The following is a 23,351-nucleotide window of genomic DNA, read 5'->3' as shown; positions in this document are numbered from 1 at the left end:
ATTAACTTAATATATAGAATAATGTGTCAAAAGTATTATCAACCAACTACTAGAACGATTGTTTTTGGAAACCCTCAAAAACCATGATGTGGAAATTCCTTAATTGCTGATCGAATCGATGGCCCACTGTAGTCGGTGGCCTCCAGCTAGAGATAGCCTTAAGAATCTTGTCTGGTTTGGTCTTGCTTTTCACCATGCTCCGAAAATCGTTGTGTATATAGACCGACCAGTTGATTAGTTGACTCATTTTGATGGGCCCGGTTTTTTAGTGGATTCTTGCCACAACCAGAAGCAACACAACATAAAGATTAACCGACTAATTATTATGGTAGATTAATATGGAAAGTCCATACACCCATATGTGTGTGTGTGTGTTTGTATGGGGGGCAGAGGGGGAGAAATCTTCTCCCAGAGGTGCTTAAGGTGACCTGCACGTTTCTTATATCAACTCTAACAATCTGCAGCTCCTCCACCAACTCCACCTCCAACTCCTCGTCTCATTGTGATCATCGTCATCATCATCATCAATAATTCTTATGTTCTATCGTCATGAAATATACGTTTAATGCATGCTAAATTATTATTAATAATAATAATGATTGCTGCTTTCGCGTTTTTGTCTGATTTAAAATTAGAAGTGAGCCGGAAACCGGTAACTTTAGCTCGTAGTATCTTCTTTTTCTTCTTCTTCTTCTACATTCCCGCCATTCGTTTTACCAATTGTAATTAGTTATTATGGGCAAAAACAAGAGTCTTTCGACGGGTATTGAATCATCATTATAAAACTATTTATAACTAGTAGAGAAACTAGGAACTCATTAGCATTACCTGAGAAGAATTTGCATTGTGTGAAAAATCGAAAAGTCAAAATAAACAGAATTCAATTACACGGCTCAAACACACGGAACAGCAAGAGAACGAGAACGAGAACGAAAACGCCGACGACGACGAACAAACGCAATGAAGTTGTAAAATATTTTTTGACCTTGAATATATTTCGCCACCATGTCCGAAGGGAAATGGAATCTACCTAAAAACCTACCTAAGCCAAATGACGGTGTTTCCCTCTCTTCCGTACGGGTTTTCGTTTCACAGGTAGAGTTATGTGCATATGTATGTGAATGAGGTAGGAAGAAGACAGAGCACACACACACTCGAATGATTAATTTCCTGTTTATGAGCAGCATTTTGCCCTTCTTAGAGTTCTAAGAGTGTTGTGCGGCTTCTTCTCTTTTCTTCAATGGGTAAATGCCCAAAAACCAATTTCAATCCAGCCAGAAATCCAGGAACCAGCGGGTCTTTAAGGTTAACCTTTCAATACAACATTGTTTAAAATTTATATATGTATGTATACATACTGTATTTATCAGTATTGGTCTTCAAATGGTTTGCGTGTTTTGCTGATATTAATGTAATTACCAGACGCTTGATCGGATAGATATATGCTTGTGCATTTTTGTAGTAGTAGTAGTAGTAGTTTATATGCCTGTTACACGTGTTTTTTTTTTTTTTTTTTTAGAGTTGCGTCCGAATATGTTTAAGCCCAGCAACAAACCCGCTGTAAGCTGATTCCCCTACAGCCCTCCCTCCTTCCACTGGTGCCGAACAACCAGCTGACTGACTGGCTGACTGAATACCTGGCCAGGTAGCAGCTCCGTTCAAACAAACAGCAAACAGTTCCTCCTCAAATGTGTTCAGTCTTGCCGAACCTGTCGTCGTCATCACGTTACTTTTTCTCTTGTTACCGCAAAACGACGCGTTCAATTTCAGTGTCTTCTGTGAGAGAGAATCTCACACACATATGCATAAAAATACTATATATCGTCACAGTCAGAGTCGGTCGGTCGTCTTATCGAAACGCAATTTCCAGAAATTTTCATTGTAATTGATTTTCGTTTTTATTCAAATTGTGTGGTGAATCGAGTGCTGCTCATACCCTACTTACTACTTGTTAGGCATTCAAAATGTGTTTTATATAGAGCAGAGCAGAGTGTTTACCTTCTATTACCTCAACGAAAACAAGAAAACAAACGCCGAGGAGTTGAATACAAATTACAAATTATATACATACTTCCTCCTTTTGATCGTGATGTGATGATCTTGTGACTTAACATAACAATGTGATTAATGTGTTTCTTTTGGTTTTTGGAATATTTTAAGTAAACACAGTGAACTATCATTGAAAACTCCCCGCTTGGATTGTAATGTAAGCATATTAGATATTAATAGAAATTGGCTAATAAAATATCCACACTATAGCTTTGATATCCTTGGAAATGCTGATAAGATATTGACAACTTAGACTTTGTTATAGAATAACAAGCACAAATAATTTTAAAACAATCTTTATTTCTATTTACAACAAATTCTCAAATATATCTCCCCTCAAAGATTGTTCGAATTCAGTCCTGAAAGCAAATCTTTTTCATTCATAGAAACATTTCATTTAATCACATACAAAACATTCTGGTGGTAATCTAATTAGTCAAAGTTGACTAACGTGAATACATATTAAATATTTGCATTTTTTCCAAGTTAACAACTTATGAATCATGTTAAGTATTTCTAGGAAAGAGAGAGAGGCATACATATAGATTAGACGACAATCCTTGAAATATTCTTAAGGCCTGTCTGTGTTTGTCACAGTGTTTGCTACGTTTTGTTTATTAGACATCTTTATCATGCCAAACAATTTGATTTTATCTACTTTACTCATCTCCATGTTCGCAAAATTCGCATTCGCTTTTGCATTTGCCTACTTATTGTTTGCCTTTTTGAGCATTTGATTTGTGTTTCGTTTGTTTATTCAATTCGCTTACAACAAAAATAGCGAAAATCTATCTAATGTCAATTTGAGTGCCGAGATTCGGGTGAAGGAGGCGGAGAAGCAGTAGGAGCTAAACGGAAAAAAAAGGGGGGGGGGGGGGGGGGTTCCTAATGATTCTGATAATTGCCATTGTGCGAATATTGTTGTTGTTGTTGGATAATCACTGCCAATTCAATGGAGGAGAATCGCGATTTGAGCAAGTCGAGTGTCTGTCTATCTGTCTGTGCCTTTGCCTTTGGTTATGATTGGCAGCTTCAAGACCAAGTCAAGACCCAACAACAACAACAACATCGAACCAAGTTGGATCTCAAATTGTTTATGCAAACTCATGGCAGGGAAGGAGTTCGACTTGGAGTCATAATAATAATTATTCAATTGAGTTTTGGTTGCGGTTTTATTACTATTTTTTTTCTTGCTGTGCTCTTGACCCAGTGGCAAGTGTCAAAGTGGCAAGCACAAGAGACAAGTTTTTCTTTAACTCGACTTAACGCCTGAATGGTTGGCTAACGCAATTTGTTTTCAGTTGTATGCAAAATGACAACAACAACAACAACAACAACAGCAGCGAAAAACTGGTTCAATAAAAAAACGTTTTAGCTGTAGATCTCTTTTCTTTTTTTTTTTTTTTTGTTCAAAATTTGTAATTACGTAGAGCTTAATGTAATTTGCAATGGTTTAATTGCTGGACGAGAAGATCTCACATCGCATGTACCCCTACTTCTCCTCCTCCACACCATCGCTCGCTCTCCCTATCTCTTTCTATCTGAGTTGTGTGTGTGTGTGCCCCACTAAATTGTGGGGTAAAATGAAATGAAATCTATGCCATGTGACAATCTGATGAATATCAGAGGGCCTGCAATCACTATAGCCTTAATGTGGCAATTTCTATGCTCTTTCTTCAAGGGATCGAACACACACTGTGTGATCAAACTTTCGAATAGAAAGAGTGGCTTAAGAAATTTCATAAAACGAATTTAAAAAAGGATTCGCATGTTATCCTCAAATGTGCCTACTATTTTGACCATATATTTTGACTTTTGTAACATGTGTGTTATTGTAGTAAGGATTTGGAATAGTTAAAACAGATTGTTGTTATACACAAAGTATTCAAAGATTCTTCATTTTCGTCTTGGTCCTTTCCAATAAATTCCAATGACTAATTTTTCACAATTTAATTTGATAAATGTTTTAATATACTTGTCACAGCAAAGAGTATCTCTAACAAGAAAAAATTGCCACATGCAAAATGTTCAAATCGAACCAAAAAAAACAAATTTCGTTCAGTTTGCAAATGGAACGCTTCATTGCTTCCAGTTTTGATTTCTTTTATTATGTTTTGTTGTGGCCCCTCGTTACGGGCGTGTCGAGTTCCGAGTCAAGTGTGGGGCGAGAGGAGGTGGGTGACAAATGGGTGGAGACAGGGTACAAGCGAAGACCCCATAGCGGACAGCATTAATTACATTCGATTGAACAATCAATAAAAAGCAATCAATGCAAACCGAGAGATACTGCAAAAAAACTTACTTTTACTAGTCGACAACAAGAGTTTTTTTCAGTTTATAATATTTAGACACCGTTTTACATAATCGAGCAGCGGCAGCCAGGTATGAGAAAACTGTGTCATTTGCAGTTGCAGAGATACCGCTACACACACACTACACTACTGAGCTACAGATACAGATATGCACACCATGGCAATCTAATCACATTATGCACAATTATGCTCAACAAGTTGTTGATTTTTTTTTCTCCTTTTTCAGTAGTTTGTTAGTTTTACTTTCGTTCATAGAGTAGTGAGTTTAGCTCAGCTGGAGCTGAACACAACTATAAACAAACAACAACGACAAACAACAAAACAAACTCATCTAGTTTGTTACTTACTTTCCTTTCTTTCTGCCGACTTTCAATTATAACGATGCAGATACAGATACAGAGATACTAAGATACTGAGACACATTTACGGCTACATGACCATAATTGAGAGTGTCTGTGTCTAAGTCTCTGTGCCTCTGCCTCTCTCGTTTGGCCGTGTCATTGCAATTTCCAAGGTTTCCGCTTAGTCTCAGTCTACCTCTCTCTCTCTCTCTCTTTCACTGACTATCTGTTGATTAAAAGGAAATTTTGCAGCAAATTTCGTTTCGGTTATTCTTTAGCAATTTGTTTGCTTTTTTGGCTACGCTTTTTCTCTCTCGCTATGCTTCTCTTTCTCTCTCTCCCTCTTCTGAAACTATCATTTAATTAGCCACACAGTTGGATATTATTATATTAGAGTTAATTAGTTTGAATTAAAACTAAACTTTGCTTTTCCCAAAAGTGGAAATGAAAATTGTTTACTGCGACATTTATTAAATGAGCGTTTTGTTCCATAAGTAGTTCCGCCTTTTTGCCCAAAGTTCAACCATAATTAGCCACACTTGGACTTTGCAATCTCGAGAGAGAGAGAGAGGGGGACACAACGGTTGGCATTTCTTATATTATTATTTATGATATTAATCATTTCGTCATTTGTTTCGATTAGGAACTATCAATATCAGATGCAATTGGCGACTTACTTTCTTCATTAGATGTGAGAAAGATAATGCGAAATGTTTTCTAAATTAGTTTTTTATGTATTTCACCGTCTTAATGTAGAATCAAAGTTTTCTTTCTATTTTAATTACTTTCGAAATGTATTCTAGGAATTGAGCTCTTTTAAACACCTCAGCTGACCTCTAGCCCCTTTTACCCTGGCAACATATTTGCCACTCCCCAGAAACGTACACACACACCTTTGGAAAAGGGTAGACAGGTAGAGGTACAGGCAGCACTCATTGCCAGTTAAATGGCATGTTAATGTACAACTTGACTTTTTGTGGTTACGCGCGGTTGCCTTTGCAGCAGTCCCAGTGTAGTCCCAGTTCCAGTAGTAGTAGTTGAATTCATTGTCGGGGCAACAGCAGCAGACGGCATTAATGTTTGGTTGCCCTCATCCAGAACCTTTATCAAGACTTGTCATAGTTTTTTTTGTGTTACTTTATTCTTTCAATTGTTTATGTTGTTGTTGTTGTTGTCGCCGTTCAATTCGAGTGCACAAAGAAAAGTAATGAATGCGAGGGTGGGCCACTAAAAGATATCTAGAAGCTACATACATTTTTCCATACTTTCTTTTACCTGTTAATAACTTGTAACGTGATGCAGACCGACCGACCGATCCTCCTGATGCACTCACTTAGTTGTCGGAGGCCACGACTCACTGATTTTCCTTAAGTTCCAAGTGCCTCGACAATGGTGAATGGTTGAGTGAGCCGACGCCGCCGTCGCCCTATCTATTTACTACTCTCGTGTATGTATCTCATTTTCTGTGTTCACACTTAAGTCGGACTCACACTCGCAGATATATCTCTATCTGTATCTGTATCTGTATCTGCATCGGCATCTGCACCTGTATCTGTCTTTCTGTCTGCATCTTTTTTCTTGTGTTTTGTGTTTTTTTTTCCAATAAATGCAAATCTGTGGCATTACGGCGCCAAATCCAATCCAAGCACTTTGCTGGACAAAGATCTTGCAAACACACTCGACTGGGGACTGGAGATCTCTCATAAACATTCGTTTATAATGACGCGGAGGAGAGCCCAGGCGTCGCATTGTGTGCCCATTTTGTGGTCAGCGAACTCAACTCCAATCGCATGTTAACAAAAAAAAAAAAAAAAAAAAAAACTCTCCTCTTCTTCGGTCTTTTGCCTTTATTTTTTCTTTTTCTTCTTATTGTTATTGTTTTTTTGTTGTTGTTACTGTTGTTGTTGGCTTATTCAGTTTTTATGCAAGCGTGCATAATTATTTGTTAATATGCATTTCAAGTGATTTTGATAAGATGTTCGCTAAAGTTGTCGCCGCCCAATGATAAGATGTTCAAACTCTCTCTCTCTCCCTCTAAAAAATACTCATTAATATAATGACAAACAACTTTAATAAACAAAATGGCCAAATTGAGTCATCAGAGTAAATAAAAAAAAAAAAACACAATACAATACAATTCCACGCACTTGACTTAATTAATACTTTTTTTCGTTGATCTTGTTGTTTAAATACTTGTTTAATTGTTTACGAGAAAAAGTAAAGTCGACTTTAACCCACTAAAAACTTGTGCAAATATTTAATAACAAAAACTAAATTATTAAACAAGAGTTTTCTTTAATTCAATGCATGAATATGACGCAAAACTCTTGCCAAAATCGCTAAAATTTGTTCTTAATGCTAATTTAACTTTTCATTAAACCTTCACATATAAAATATTTTGAAGCTCAGTACTTTCGAGATAGTTGTTCCTCCAGTCTTCATCTTGTCCCATCCTTTTTCTACATTCTCCGTATAGATTGTAGACGTTTACAAAACTTCTTGACGGAGTTAAAAAAGAGTTTCTGAGATATTATTCATTATTTAGCCACATATGCGTATAATTTTAGGTCAATCATAAATATATGTGAAGACATATGCAACTGCTGGCGTTTTCTTGTTGTTGCTTTTGTCTCAGTTGTTGTTTCAGTTTATTCAGTTTAATAATAATAATATTTAAACAGTTGTTTTTATGTGTGTGTGTGTGTGTTTTAATACGATTTTATGCGTTTTGCGAGCTACGTTTTTTCTTGTCAACTTTTGGTGTCTCACTTTTCATCAACTTTCTTTCTGTCAGATAGTCTGACAGTCTCTCTGTCTGTTGTTGAGAAGAGAAGTTGAGCGTTTAGCGAAATTTATGCTACAATTTCTGGTATTGTATTTCATAATCAATTCAGATCCGAGAACCTAAAGAAAGTCGATCACATTGATAATTTCATAATCCCCACTTTTTATTGTTTGCAAAGTTGGCCGGGGGGAACTGGAGGGGAGGTTGCATTAGAATAGCCTAAAGGCTTTCACTTTCACATTAGTTCACTTTCGTTGAACGGTTTTGGCGAATGAACATCACAATATTGTTTGTTCTGTGCCCAAAGCTATTTTGATTCGCATGCAAATCGGATATTAAAAACTTCACGAAAAAAACAAAACACTACCCGAAAATCTCTCATGTGAATCATTTCGTTTGAAAGCAAAAAAAAAAAACAAAGTTATAAAGCGAATTATTTTTGTATGTTGTTTGTGTTTGTTTTTTTTTTTTTTAAAGAGGTTTTCGTGTGAACTCAAGCCGGTTGGGATTTGAACTTATTAATAAGCATCGTAAATTTCCATGAATCTTAGTCACCTTTCCCTTCATCTCCTTCTCTCTTTGTCTCTCTCTCTCTCTCTCAGATCTAATCGATGACCAGCAGCAGCTATAAGCAACGCAGTAGTGACGAGGCCCTCGCCGAGCAGCTCAGTCTGCCACGCAGAAGCCACGCAGGAGGAAGTGTTACGCCTATCTATCGTCAAATCTCCGGGGCCATGGCCACCTTACCGCGAAATGAACCACGCGACACTAGTGGAGCGGATCAACGGTTGCGCAGTGACTCTATGGCCACATCGAGAACATGCGTTTATATTGGTGGAGCAGCGGCGACTTCCTCCCCAATGGCAAATGGTGGAACAGCTGGTGCTGCTGCCTCAGTTACATTGGATCGCCGTCAACCACAGCGCATGTCCTGGCTGAACATGCGTAGAGCCAAGGCTGATGCCGAATTGGCTGCCATCACACCATCGCCACAGACTACACGCAGTTGCATCTCCACAGTTTCCAGTGTGGTCGATAGCGGTGGTGGGAGAACCACTGCCACCTCGGGTCGCATTAGTTCTAGTGGAATTATCACACTCAGCGGCAGCAATAACACACTGAGCGAAATCCATGGTGGCTATCAGGATCATCACGATAATTTGCATGATCTGCACGATGGCACGATCTCCAAAAACTATTCAGTATCGGCTTCAGCCAATTCAACGCACAATATAACAACAGCAAGCAATGCCAAATTGCTGCCATCAGTCGAAGATGAAGCCAACAAACAGGTGAGAGTTCAAGACTCTATTTTTACCTCTTAAACCGCTAAAATCTGATATATCTATTGAAATGGAATGCATGCCAGCATCTTAATTAGGTGTGAGAAACTATTCATCATATTGATTATATCTCAATTAATCTTATCTAGTCAGAAAGAGTTATAAATACCTCAGTCATCAAAAAACAAAAATACCTTAAGTGACTCATTGATTGTTATTATCATCAGAACATATTTATAAGTATTTTCGATAAATTTTCTAACTGAAGAATTTCTTCAAAGAATGTACTTTATCCACAAAATCATTTGGGAAATATTGCTGGAAGTAAACGATAGAAGTATTAGCTAACTTCGACAAGATAGCTTCTCTGTGTTGAAGTATCATTAAAATCATTGGAATTTATAATCAATGTTGTTCAACGATTGCATTAACAGCTCATTAACGGAAGAGTTTTTTTTAGGAAATATTCCATAAAAAAAACTTAATGACTGACTGACTGCGGGGAGATATAAAATCAAACAAATTGATCTATGAACTTAAAAATCTAGCCGTTAGTTAATCTAGTTAAAAACTCGTCTATCTATGGCCAATTTCGAAGGCAACAACATTTAATTGGCTAGCTGTTATACCAGTTATTAAAAGTCTTGTTTCAAATCTATAAAATTAATCTATATTAATACATATGGACACACGTATACGGCGTATAAGGCAAATAATGGGCACTTAATGTTTGCTTGAAATGAATGAATGAAGAATAATAAGTATTATCTCTTTTGGCTTTGTCAATCGGTTTGATCAATTGTTATGTCTTCTTGGTTTTTCGGGTTATGAATGGCGTTTTTGTCGTGCCGGTTTATCAATTACTCACACGAGTCGATTCTGTGTCTCAACACTTTTTCTTTCTTGAATGTGAGCGCGCGCGCGCGCTTCCATAATGTGTGAAAAATGCGCAATGAGTTCACGTTCTGTACGTGATATCCAAGTTTTCAGTTACTCAGCTCAGAATATGTGCATTTTTTGTCGTTTCCATGAACGAAATCGATCGATTGTCTAAGATTCATTGGATAGATAATACTATTTCGTGTGATATGGCAAGCGGAAACCCGAAATAAACAACCAACCAGTTTTCCATAGACTCTTAATCATTGTTTGTGTGTGTGTGTGTGTGTGTGCGTTTGTGTTGTGTTTGAATGCAAACGCGTTAATTTTCGCGCATTTTGTTTGTTTTTCCCTATAATTTTTGGTGTAGATTTAGATTACAAATCGCTATAGAGGCCAAAGAAACGGGTTCAGGGCTTTGAGCACAGGCAGCACATGGAACGAGGTGTGGGCAACCTTGATGACATCTTCTCCTCCTTCGCTAACGCTGCTCCTAACAAAATGGGTTAGTTTAATGCGCTTTGTTTATAGGATTTTTTCTTTCTTGTCAGCCACACATTGAAAAGATCGTAAAGAGCCAACAACGACAACAACGACGACAATAATAAAAACTAGTTTCGGCATTAGCAAGCTGTTTTGTCTTTAATTTGGGTTAGTAAGGCATGGGCATAGCTGCTGACCCATTCATTGTCTACACAAAAACCCTGCCCAAAGGCATCATTGTTCCAATTGTTTGCGTTAATTGCTGCATTCGCATTTCAAATTTCCATTTGAAATTGTGTCCCCTTGCATCGAGAGAGTGCAAAGTGCAAACAAGAACTGCCAACAACTAATTGCCTTTAATTAGATTAGCAAATTTATGGAAATTTGCATCAGTATGATACGAAATGTAAATAATTTTTCGTTCTAGAGACTAAATTCAAAAGCTTCTTGTTAGATGTAAACATTTTTTGTAATACCAGTTTAAAATTTATTGACTTATAATCGCCGCGCAAATGTATGCTTCAAATTTTTTCTGGACTTACTTGTTAAAAAGTGTAGCATATGCTCAAGGCGCATCAAGTTCTTTTCTTAAGTCTTTTGTTTTGTGAGTATGATAAATTTACATTTTACTAATTTTATAAAAAAAAACAAAACGACAACTTGTTTATTTGGGTTAGTAAAAGTGAATTCTTATTGTTTATGACTATTGTTTCTACCCTTACGAATTAACCCTGTTGGTGAACGGTGAGCGACAAGTGGAGAGCTTTTGCTCGTTCAAATAGAAAAACATTCGACACGTTCCTAATTCTGACCCAAAAACCAACTCTTTTCATATAAAAATCCAATTAGCGCTTATAATTCTAAAAATTTGAGAAAGTCTTACGCTTTGGAATTTATGCAAAAAGTTTCACAACATAAGTGAAAAGAACATAAACCCATAAACTCAATTCTATCATGGGGAAATTATACTTATTGACCTTAAATAACAGATTTCGGCGGGAGGCTGATGAACCTCCGGAACAAACTCTTCGTTTGCAAATTTGTCAATTTCCATTCAGATTGTCCCAAAGATTGTTTAATTTTCTGTATTTCGGTTTGCAAGAATTACAAAATGGTTTTTTGTTTTTGCATTGGTTTCCTCTGATCCGAGAGCTAAACATTTTAAGCAATTCAATAATTATTCCAATACATATACGTACATATATGCATATGTATTTGTAGTAAAAATATTTTGTAAACTTGCAATTTGCTTACCACAGTCCGTCAGACAGTCAACCGCCCGCCCCTTGGTTTGTTCGTCATTGTATGTGTGTGTGTGTGTGTGTGTGTGTGTGTGTGTGTTGCACATGTGGCAGCTAGCCAGTGTGGCATATACAAATATGTACATTGCTTATTCGTATGAATGTACTCTCGCCTCAGTTACTTCATCTCTTATGTTTCCAATTCGCTGATTAACAAGTTCAACAAAAAGCCGAAAACAAAACCAAAAAAATGTATCAAAAAAAAACAAAAATTGTGCAGCAGCAGATACTTTCAGTGCGAATTCGGCAGTGGCAAGTCGCACGTTTTGTGCGTTAAAACAATAACAACAACAACAACAGACATAATAATAATAATGCTCGATGACGTCATTTGACAGAAACCGGCTTATAGGCTTATAGCCAGCTCAGCCTTATAGCCAACTTGTGGGAAGCAATACGATAATTGCCACACTATTATTAGAATTGCACATGACGGACCCAGTGAAAGTGCGATCGAAGAAGTACAGAATATAGACAAACTATATGCAGAGGAGTGACATTAATTCATCAGTTGGCCAAGCGAAACCCAATCTGGCAGAGAGCTCCTCCTTTATACATACATATATACATAGCTACACGGTACAATGCGCTACCGGGTTTTGGGTGTAACTGTAACTTGGGAGCACTGAGAGACAAGATATAGGGAGGGAGGAGACAATTTGGCTAGTTAACGATATCACAGTTACTCCAGCTGCTGCTGCTGCTGCTGCTGCTGCATGGCTTCATGACTTCTCCTTTCACTTACTAGCTGATTAGAGTGCCCCATACAGGCGTAATGGAGATGGAAATGGCGATGGCGATGGCGATGTCGATGGAAAGACCAAAAGACAGACGGAAACAGAGAAGGCGTAAAGTTGTAAAACAATAGTCCAGTCCATGGTCCAGTGGCGGCTCGTCTCTGTGACAGTATGTAGTTTGTGGAGTAGCCAGCCAGCCAGTTAGTCAAAGAGATTGTCTTCAAGTCTTGCAACAAAAGGAATATCTCTCTTTTGTCCACACACACATTTTCACACTCCAATTTCATTTGAAATGAAATCCGAATTTTGCACAACAACGACAAAAAAAAAAAAAAATGAAAGAACATGGAAAAGTTTTTTATATTGTGAAATTTTTGTCATTAGACTAGGTATTGTAAATAAATTCTTTGAAAGTAATGTTCATAGAAAATTCTATAGTAATTTTTATGGCCAACTATTTATAGGCCATCAGCACACAAAATTGTTTCTTTTTTTTTTTGTTTGTTTGTGGGTTTTAATTGCCTTTATAGAAGTGGTGGGGGGTGAGCGCGCTCATTGGCTTTTACTTTTTGGTTTTTGGCCACCTCGTTAACGTTAACTTGGCTTATTAACAATTCAAAGCACAAACAAACCACAAAAAAACCAACTGGCATAGCCAAAATTTGATGAAAATATTAAGCAATTATTTATGCTAAATGCTTCGGTTTCAATTCTTGACGGCTTTTATTTTTTCATTTTTGAGCTATAATAATGCATATCAAATAACAAAACCATAAATTTCAATATTTCCGCTAACAAAATGTAGCCAAATATAGTACCAATTGAATGCTACGAGAGAGGTAAAGTGTCCGAGGTTCTTTTTTTTTTTTTTTTGGGGTAGAGACGAAGTTTTTAAGCTCTACAATTCTCGTTTGATCTAATTGAAATTTCTTTCCCATTTCACATACAAATTTCACTCATAGGCAATAAGGAAAGCAAGGATAAACCAGAACATATGTATATGTATATTTCCTTGTTTTGCTCTCCGTATTGTCAATACGTCAGTATGCCCATTCTTACGGGTATAGGGTATATAAAACATTGCCTTTTATAGCAAATGCGTAAGAAATAATATTTTTATTTTCTATTAACGCTTGATATTAATGTACTTAGTTTGCTTTTAGCTAGCTAACAGTGAGTGCAAATAATTATTTGCCAGCTAAAAGCAGATTCTGCCATCTCTCCTTCATTTTCTCCCTCTCTCTCTCTATGCGTGTGTGTGTGTGTTTGTGCGCCAATTTCTTTTTGCTCCGACTTGCATGCTTACATAATAATTATGAAATTATAAGTGACTTCTTCTTTTTCATATATTCTTTTGGTTTGTTCTTCGTTCGTTCGTTCGTTCTTTCTGCTTGTTCTTAGATTAGAACGTGTTAAAATGAAATTTAATTTAACTATGAGAAACTATGAGTTCTCTGGAGCCGAAGCCAACTGTCAAGACTAATAGACGGTTTTCTCTTTGTTACCCACTTCCTGCTGTGAGACATACAAGTTAATTATGTAAAGTTATATACAGATACATTCGATATATATGTCTCTATTCAAGACATGAGATGGGAACCTGTCCTGAGGGCAACCTCAGAGCACATATCTTTAGAACATTCAATTAGTTTTGTGTGGGCGCCCATCAACATTTTCAAACATCCATATATGTATATAAACACATTTTGATTAGTATGTATGTATGTTGAGTTTGAAATCAGGGCCGGATTCAGGGCCAGGATGTCTTCAAGTGAAGCAAAGGATTACGATAAGGAGAAAACGCTATATGACAGCTTGATTTCATCTATAACTTTTTATTCAGACTTATCTAAAGGATAGCAAGTACTTTTTACTTAAATTAATATACCCCTTCAACTAGTTATAATGGGTGTATATACACAGGGTATGTAAACAGAAGGAACCACTGATGCCTGACAGTAAACGATTTTATTGCAAGCACTGTTGATGGCCAAGCGTTTGCTGTTTTGGGTCTTTGAGTAAGCTAACTTAAAGCAGCCAGTGTGTGTGTGTGTTTCCATATAGAAAGCCATGCTTTTGGAGCCGGCTCTGACTCTGGCTCTGACTCCGACTGTGACTGTGACTGGGCCGCCCAGTCAGTCAGTCAGTTCTGCATTAATGAGAGAGCAGTTAGGTACACGCTCGTCCGCTCGCTCGTCGCACGCTTCGTGTGGTCGCCTCCTACCCAAAAACACAAAACAAAAAATAAAATAAGCCCCAACTTTTGTAGTCCCAGTGAGTGAGTGAGTGAGTGTGTGTGTTGGAATGAAAACTTGCCTGGCCCAGAAGAAAACTCAACTTGAGCAAGAGACAGAGAGAGAAAGAGAGAGTGGGAGAGATATCCAAAACAGAGCACACACAAACACATGAGGTTACTTATTAATGAAAACTTGTTTTCGGTCTCCTCATTTCTCTCTAGATATATACATATATATATATATCTAGGTATGTTTGTATATATCTTCATATTCGTGTGTACGATTTTCCAATCAAATACGTCGTCTGCGCAGTCGCATGTCGACGCTGCTTCGGTGATGAGTGCATCAGCGCAAAAAGGAAAATCGCTACACCCAGCATCAGCCTCAGCCTCAGCCATCACCCCGAAACGGAATGGAATAGTGTGAAAAATAGATCGCGTGCCTCTGCAAATTGCAATCGATCGCAAATTGATTCTCTCGGCTTCTCTCTGCTCTGTGTGTGTAATTGAATAACTGAACTAACCAAAACTGATTCCAAAATTGGTGTCACTTTTCTCAGGAAAACAACAAAAAAAGAACCAAACAAATTAAAGCAAAATCAACTTAAAGCAAAAACAAATCAGTACAAAAATAAAATATAATAAACAAAAATAAAATATATACAACAGACATTCAATAAGCGGCTCAGGGTTATGCCAATGAAGGTGTTTGCCAATTTCTGAATTGGTTATTTCTTTTTTTTTCTCGTTGTTGTTATTTATTTTTTTTTTTTTCTTTGTCACGTGATAACTTGTTCCACATATAAATAAAGAAATAAATATCAAAAACAAAAACAGCGAAATAAAATGATAAAAATTCAAAATGCTAAATGTCGAGGTTCCCGCTAAATAATTTGCATGAAATTCACAAAAGAAGAAGAAGAAGTTAATGGTTTTTTTTTTTTATTCGAAAATCCGATATACAAAAAAGTGAAACCAAAAATGCTTAACGAGAATCAATTTAAATTTTGAAATAAATATCATGATAGTAAAATAAATCCTTCACCGAAAAAAGAGGCAAATTCGAGCTTACAAGTCAAAGCTGACACACAAAACATTTAACTGAAATAAGAATATAAGATTCTACATCTGAAAAATTCGTTTTGCTATAAATTGATTTTTTCTATAATATAGTCTATTTTCTTTTCACTAGCAAGAATATATCCTATATTCTTCTCCTATGCTCTGAATCAATCAACTTTACATAGATCGTAAATAAATCGTTAAAATCAAATGCAAGAAAATGACAAATTTTTTTGTACATATAAACAATATAAAATCTGTCCAAAGATGGAAATACCAACAACTAAATATTTAGCCGATTATCTCTACGTAGTGCATGAAGATGTGCCCTTTCGATATTATCGCAAAGTAAGTTTGATCAATCGATTTTAATCAATCAAATATATAATACAATAAAACACAATAAGCTCATATCCGTTATATGAAGAGTTCGAATAAGACAGAGAGAGGGAGATAGAGATGTGACGTCATAAAGTTATAACCGTTTGATTCATCTACTTGAAGTTAGTTTATACTATAGTTCCAGGATCGAACTTAAATCGATTTAAAATAGTACAACCCCTAAAAAAATATAAGTGCAAGAAAATTTGATCATATTATTGTTAGTATCAGTAAACAATTTCACAAAGGAGCACTATCCAATTAGTGTAAATTATATTGTATTATATTGTTAACCCTTTGAAGTGCCTATAAGTTTCCCTATTTTAATTGGGTCCTGAAAAGGTTATTAAGAAAATGCGTGACTAAAACTGAGGGAGAGAGAGAGACAGGGGGGTTAGTTTGTTTGTTAGTGACGTAATGAACTTAGTGACGTCTGTCGGAGATGCATTGAACCATTTTTGATCTCTGACTGTGGATAATCAACCACTTGATACTGATATTATCATGTGGCATTAAATGATATTATACGATCGAAATCGGTGGCATAGGTGTATCGTGTTTGTGTGCGTGTGTGTGTGTGTGTGTGTGTGTGATGCTCATCAACTACAACTACAAATGCCGCTTTAGCTCTTGTTTACATTTTCACTATGCGGTTTTCGCTTTATTAACTACGTTTACTTGGGCGGCACATTATTGTTGAGCTGGTTGGTTCGTCTTTTTGAGCTTTACTGTTTGCGCTCTCGTGAATGAATTTCACTTAATAGCCGTTCCAGTGGCAAGCGATTTTTAGTTGCTTTTGGGTGCTGGCGTTAAATACTCTTTATCCCCCTTTTTTAAGGGGGTATATTCCCCCTTTCGGTGAGCTAAAAATATGTTTTCAAATATCAAAATTTGACCTCAAAGAATGCCATTTTTGCAGGCTGTTGTTTTGAAATTTCTGTGCATGGATGTGACAATGTTTAGATAGATTCGTAAGGGCATTGCATCGTCGGTTTTCTGTCTCTTTGGGCTTTGCTTCTTTTTTTATTTATTTATTTTTTTTGCGCGCGCGCATCTAATGGGCTTATGCTGTACAATTTCTATATAGTTTATATATTTTGCTTGCTTTTTGCTTTTTCGCAAACGACTTATTAGAGCCATGAACAAACTCTCCTAACTCTCATAATGGCCACTTTCTTTTGTTGCTCATTGTGTGTGGTGATAAATAAACATCAGAACCAGATTAGAGTTGAGACTTGAAGGAAATGGCATGAGCAAATGCCATGAAAGAGACAGAGAGCCACCAAAGAGGGAGAAGGGGGCAGGTAGCGAGACATTATGAATCGTAAGACAAATAAACAGAGAGCAAAATTGTGTAATTAATGAAAATAAAGCAAAACGAAAGCAAAATGAATGAAAAAAAGAAACAAAATTATACAAGTTGAAAGCGGAAGTGGCGGAAATGACAATGTGTTTAGTAGGTGTATCTTTTGTCTGTTTGTCCTCAGTCACAGCCGGCGGATGCTATGCTGGCCACCAAAAAAAAAAAAGATACACAAAGTCAAATGACACTTTGCTTGCACTTGTCATCCTTCCCCATCGCCATGCCCAGGTCATGCAAATATTTTTGTTTTCTTTCCCTTCGTTTCAGTTTATATCGGCTGAACATATGTATATGTAGTTCTAATTTCTTGTTATTTCTACTTTCAGACGAAATGCTCTGTTTTTCGCGGTCTTGTGCTCTGCATTTGCCTGAATGTTAGCTATGCGAATGTTGTGCGCTTTCCCCGCGAATTGGATCGCTATGGGTTGGCCTATCTGCTGCCCTATGTAATACTGTTGTTTCTAGTCGGACTGCCTATGATACTGCTGGAGATATCAGTGGGACAGTTTTTGGGTCAGGGTGCGGCTCACACATGGCGGGCATCGCCCATATTCAAAGGTAAGTGAGAACGATTCAACAGGTGTTGCATACTTCTAGGCGGAGGGCAAACACAAAATTGACAACAACAGGTGCGTGCTGCTACATAAAAAGCTCAGTGCAGTGAAAGCTTTTGACAGGACGAAAAGCTGCTGCTGCTGCTGCTGGTGCACTTTGGCGTCGTCGTTGCTCTTATAATTCACAAGTTGCAATTCCGCAAGGCAATGCATTGCAATTTTCTGCAAAAAGCTATGACTGCACTTGCGTTGTCGTCGTCGTCATCGTCCTTATAATTCACAAGTTGCAATTCCTAAAAGCATTGTTTAAATATCAAGTCCTTTTGCTATACTGTTGGGGTGGTCGAGCATTCCGCAGCAATGACGGTTGGGCACATCCCGTCTATCCCATACACTCTCTCTCTCTCAAATTGTGTCCCGTTGGTAGCAGCAGCAGCAGCAGCAGAAAGCAGAAGTTACGATTAATAATTGCAAACTTTCGTCATCTCTCTGAAGGCAGAAAACAAATGCAGGAGTGTGCGTTGCCCCATCCCATCCATTGGGTGGGTAACGCCCGCAACTGCAATTGCCAAAGCACAAAGAGCCAAATCTCTAAATGAACAAAAACAACAACAACAAAAAGAAAGAAAATATGAAAAAAAAACCAACAGCAAAAACGCTATACAACATATATATGAAGAAAAACAACAAAAAAAAAAACATCACGAAACGTAAAATGATAAAAAAAAGAAGAGACAAAAGCAAAAAATATCAGACCAAAAGTATATCAATGCAAACCAAAAAAAAACAAACAAACAAACAAAAAACTTAAAAAAAAAACACATAAAATACACTTAAAAAAATGAACTAACTTAAATGTGACCTAGTAGATAATGATCATCATCGTGTTATCAGGACAACAACAAGAAAAAACAAACAAAAAAAAACAAAAAAAAAATACAAAAAAAACTCTGAAAAAATCTAAAAAAAAAATACTTAAAAAACAGCAAAATGCATTGGTGTGTGTGTCCCCGTTCGTGTAAATCACTTGGCGCGCCTAATCCCGCGCCCCCGGGCGGCGGCAGAAAACAGTGGACGGTTGATGGTGGTTCCTAGAGATGGATGCGGAATGAATGTTATATATGTCGATATATATACATATATATATATAAAATAATGCGGTGGGTGGCGCTCTTACTGGTGACTCTCTAGTCGTGGTGGTGCTGGTGGTCGTAGTCGTGCTAGTAGTGGTGGTGGCGGTGTTGGTGGTGTTGGTGTGGTGACAGTGGTAGTAGTGGTGGTGGTGCTGATGGTAGTGTGGTGGTGGATGGTGTTGCAGCATGGATGAAGGCGATGCGACAACAGAAACCATTACCACACAACAACAACACCACACACACCTACACACACTTGCACACACACACACACACACACACACACAGACAACATACACATACAAGAACAACAAGAAACAACAACCAAAAACACCAAACTGAGGAGAACACACAAACCTCTCGATACATATACATATATCTATATATATAAATATATAAAAACATACATCACGCAAACCAAAACAAAAAACCAAGCCAAACCATATACCCTGGATCCTGTCGATAGGGGCTCGAGCTGCGGGTGGTCCCGGTGCCGGCGCGTCTACCAAAAAATAACCATAGAGACGTTTAAGGCAAAAAATATTCTAAATGAAAAAAACAAATACAAAAAGTAAAAACCAAAAAAAACAAACAAACAACAACAATTGTAACACGAGAAACCAAAACGAATTCTAAAAAATCTAGCAATATATATGATGAGCAAAAACAACAACAACTAACTAAAAAAGAAAAAAAAGAACAAAGGAAAACCAAAAACAACATAAAAGGCAAACAAAAAAACAAAAAAAAAAACGCAAGCAAAAAACGATAACTGCAAATTACGACACAACACCTTCGAAAAAAAAGACCTCAGTAAATAATACAACACGTTAAAATGCGCTTTGGTTGGAGGAGGCTGCAATGGAATGTGTCAGATACCAGTCTGTCTGTATCGCCCCTTTTTTGCCCCAACTCCCCTCCCCACCCACCCATCAATTCTGCTGCTAAGCAAAAGGAACTCTCACTAGCCACACAACAATCACAACAACAACAGGTCCTCATTGTTTAGTCGTGGTCACTTGCTTTCAAACGACTTTTATATCAACAGTCAACTGGATCCTCCTTCTTGCTTGAGGCCACACGCTCTCTCACTTGTTCTCTCTGTGAGAGAGCGAGCTCTTTCACTAACTATCTCCATGCTGTAGCTCTGTTTTTGTTTTGCTTTTCTAGCCATCTAACAAAGCCTTTCACTTTTATCATGTCCACAATGTAAAGCACTTGCCACTCGTTGGGTGTGAGGTCAAACTTAGTTTTTAGCACCTGCTTTGATACACAGTCATGAGCCGATCGTTTGCCAAACTGAGTTGAAGATGGCAATTTCCCTAAAGAACATTCAACTTCCCCCACATAGTCGTACACCTTGAAAGTCCCTGGGGAACCAAACGCCTAGGTCTCGCAGGGTCAGCAGCACCTCCAAACAACTAAGTGACTTTCCACAACAAAGAAAAGCTTATGCTTTGGTTATCTATTGTAAAGATCTAACAAAGAAAAGATTATAGATGAATATACATATGTATGTTTACTAAGGTTAAATCACAGGAAATAGACATAAAGCCATCAATTTTTTTGAAGAAGAAACAACTTAATGGCCTATAAATGTATTGAATACTGATAAAATGAACTTAAATTGCTTTAATATTCGAAAAAAAAAACTTGTATCTTTTCAAAATGATATTGCTAGAGTCTTATTTACATAATGGCTGGCTACACTTAAGAGATCATAAAATGGAAAAAAAAAGAAAAAAAAACTTAACACTTTTCAATATTTTTTACAGGCGCCTGCATCATCAGTCGCTTCGCCTCGTGGGTGTCGGCCATTTGGGTGTCGTTGCAGGCAGTTCTGGCGTTGGCCTACATTGGGATGTTTGCCTCGAACTCGCTGCCCTTTCGCGAATGCGTGGGCAATTTAAAGTTGAATATGGTATGTAGATGTTGATGGAGACTCATCTCTGTGTCGACGAAACTTATTGAATTCACTCATTCACATATTTTTCAAATATCTACAGAATGGCTATACAGTGACGGCGAACAGTGGACAGGAGTGTCTCCAGCAAACATTTCTGACGCCATTCTGGCGAAATCCTTTGTACTTTGGTCTATTGGCAGCTGGCCTCATCGGCCTCTGGATTGTGGTAATGCTGTGGTAAGTGACCGCTTCCGGAATAAGATTTTCAAGTGTTTGAACAAGTATTTTTTTGTTTTTTAATTGATAGCACCCACAATGGAAAAATCCTGAGACGTAGCCTGTTCGTATATGGCCTGTCGGGCCTAATGTTGCTTTGTGCCCTCACAGGCTGGGAGGTACGCAACTCGTTAACACGTCACTACTTTCCCCAACTCTGGGCTTTTGATGGCTCCCTGCTGGCCGAAAGTAACATCTGGTTTAATGCCCTGATGCAGGTCTTATTCTCGGTGAATTGCGGTTTCGGCTCTTTGCCCATGTTAACCGGCAAATTTCTGTACAAGGGCGATGCTGTGAGAACCTCTGTGGTTTATCTCTGCTTTAATCTGCTGATCAATGCCATTGCTGTGACCCTGTTCATTGTACAGTTTGATCTCTTGGGGAGAGATGACCTTCCGGTGATGGACGAACTAAAGCCACTGACTGCGATCTATGATCGAGCCATGTATGTTGTGAATAATGAGGATGGGGGCAGTTCGCTGATTCAGCATCTTGTGCCAGCTCTGATCTATGCGTTAATCATACTGTCGTCTCTGGTCTCAATCACTGTGGCTGTCTACACATCGACGAGGCTGGTGCCACGTCGCCCCAACTATGTGGTATGTCTGATTGCCCTGGTTGTGGCTGTTATATCGTTTGCGGCACCGAAATTCCTGATTGCTCGAGTCCTCGACTCACGTCTGGTGGGTACAATGATAGTGACTGCTTTGGTCTTTGAACTGATTGCCATCTCGTGGATCTATGGGGCCAAGAATATCTACACGGATCTGGAATTCTCCATTGGACGACCCATTTTCAAGGGTTGGATGTGGTTGTGGGTCACCTGCCCGGCCGTACTCACGGGCATTTTGGTTTGGTGGTGTGCCGATGATGACCAATTCGATCTGCTGGCCGAATATTTGCCTCGTTGGGCTCCCATATTGTTCGTACTGGCGGTTATTCTCATCATTGCGTGTGTGCAGATCTTTCGACAGGTCGAATATAATTTCTTTGGCATGATCTGTGAGGCCTCAAAGCCGGCAAAGGAATGGGGGCCGGCTGATCCCTTGGCTCGCCATTCCTGGAAGCAATGGCGTTCGGTATGTCAAGATACAGGACGAAGGGATTTCACTCTTCGTCGTCGAGGCACACGGGATTACACACATTCCATTAAGAAGGGTCAATACTCCAGCGCCCAAAAGTATGCAACTAGCAATGGAGGCCAGACACAGCTGCAACAGCAGCAGCATCATCCACATCATCTACATCATCAGACCCATTGGAAATCCTCAACGCCTGGCAATAGTTCACCCAATTACAGTGGCTCCATGTTTGGCGACTCGGCCATAGAGGAGGACATTAGCGTGGACAAGTTTCCGGGCATCACGCAGCAGCATCATCATCAGTATGTGCCATTCCAGGCCAGTGATGGCAAGCCGCCACCACTCAGATATTCTCAGCGTCAACGCCAAACGGCTCAACCTCAGACCTTAACCCGTCTCCCGCCTCCAGCAGCAAGCAGTACCACAGTGGATAAGCAACACCGAGAAGTGGTCTATATAAGACGGCTCTCCGATGGAGGAAACGGAATTGGTGGCGGCAATCATGCCACTCGCATCGAGATTTCTCCATCAAATGAGTCCATTACCTATGGCAATGGCAATGCGAATGGAAAGGCCATACCACCCTCAGCCACCGCCATGTCTCGTAATCCTTTGGGTCGTTCCACTGGCTGTCTGGCCGGACCAGTGCATCCGCCACCGCCCAGTGTCCACATCAAACGCTCCGCCAGCTCTGTGGTCAACGTTAATTCGCACAAATTACCACCGCCCACCTCGGCGGCTGCCGGGGATCACATCTGCTGGCGTAAATTTAACGTTAATCCCGAGGAGTACTCCACAGAGCTGTGAAGAGCATTCACACACATTTAATAAGACTTGTTGCATCCAAAACAAAGCAAAACAAAACAAAACAAAACGTATCTGTATTCAACACTTTATCCATAAGCCACATGTTTACGAATCATGCCCATATATATTATACCTATATGCAAAGTGTATCTTCTAGTTTCGATCTGTATATAGAATGAGTATAGGATAGATATAAATAGGACAACTAGGATCTACAGACAATATAGATTATAGATATATATGTATCTTTGTGTAGTTTATTCATCTAGTTTGCTTTTTTTTTTAGTCATAAGTCCTCGAGAATCGAGAGAATTCCGTTGTCATCTGGAAATCTAATCTGGCCTACTTACCTACTATATAAATTTACGACTTTAAAATGTA

At 38.3% G+C, this 23,351-nt stretch overlaps 1 protein-coding gene across 1 annotated transcript; it reads left to right on the top strand.

Annotated features, from left to right (window-relative positions):
* Positions 1–1,692: 1,692 nt before the first annotated feature.
* Positions 1,693–23,035, top strand: LOC6639274 (sodium-dependent nutrient amino acid transporter 1). The gene is made up of 6 exons (XM_047012205.1): positions 1,693–2,206; positions 8,090–8,779; positions 17,539–17,770; positions 20,675–20,820; positions 20,906–21,042; positions 21,113–23,035. The coding sequence occupies exons 2-6, from the start codon at positions 8,099–8,101 to the stop codon at positions 22,968–22,970; spliced, it is 3,054 nt and encodes a 1,017-aa protein (XP_046868161.1). The 5' UTR covers positions 1,693–2,206; positions 8,090–8,098; the 3' UTR covers positions 22,971–23,035.
* The last annotated feature ends 316 nt before the right edge of the window (positions 23,036–23,351 follow it).

Source organism: Drosophila willistoni, assembly GCF_018902025.1.
Source record: "Drosophila willistoni isolate 14030-0811.24 chromosome XR unlocalized genomic scaffold, UCI_dwil_1.1 Seg144, whole genome shotgun sequence".
Taxonomy (NCBI): domain Eukaryota; kingdom Metazoa; phylum Arthropoda; class Insecta; order Diptera; family Drosophilidae; genus Drosophila; species Drosophila willistoni.
This window is presented reverse-complemented; position numbering and strand designations above follow the sequence as displayed.

Coding starts and splice junctions, on each gene's coding strand:
- LOC6639274 (XM_047012205.1), top strand. CDS start 8,099: ATGACCAGCAGCAGCTATAAGCAACGCAGTAGTGACGAGGCCCTCGCC. Junction 17,771..20,674: donor GGCATCGCCCATATTCAAAG/GTAAGTGAGAAC, acceptor TATTTTTTACAG/GCGCCTGCATCATCAGTCGC. Junction 20,821..20,905: donor GCAATTTAAAGTTGAATATG/GTATGTAGATGT, acceptor AAATATCTACAG/AATGGCTATACAGTGACGGC.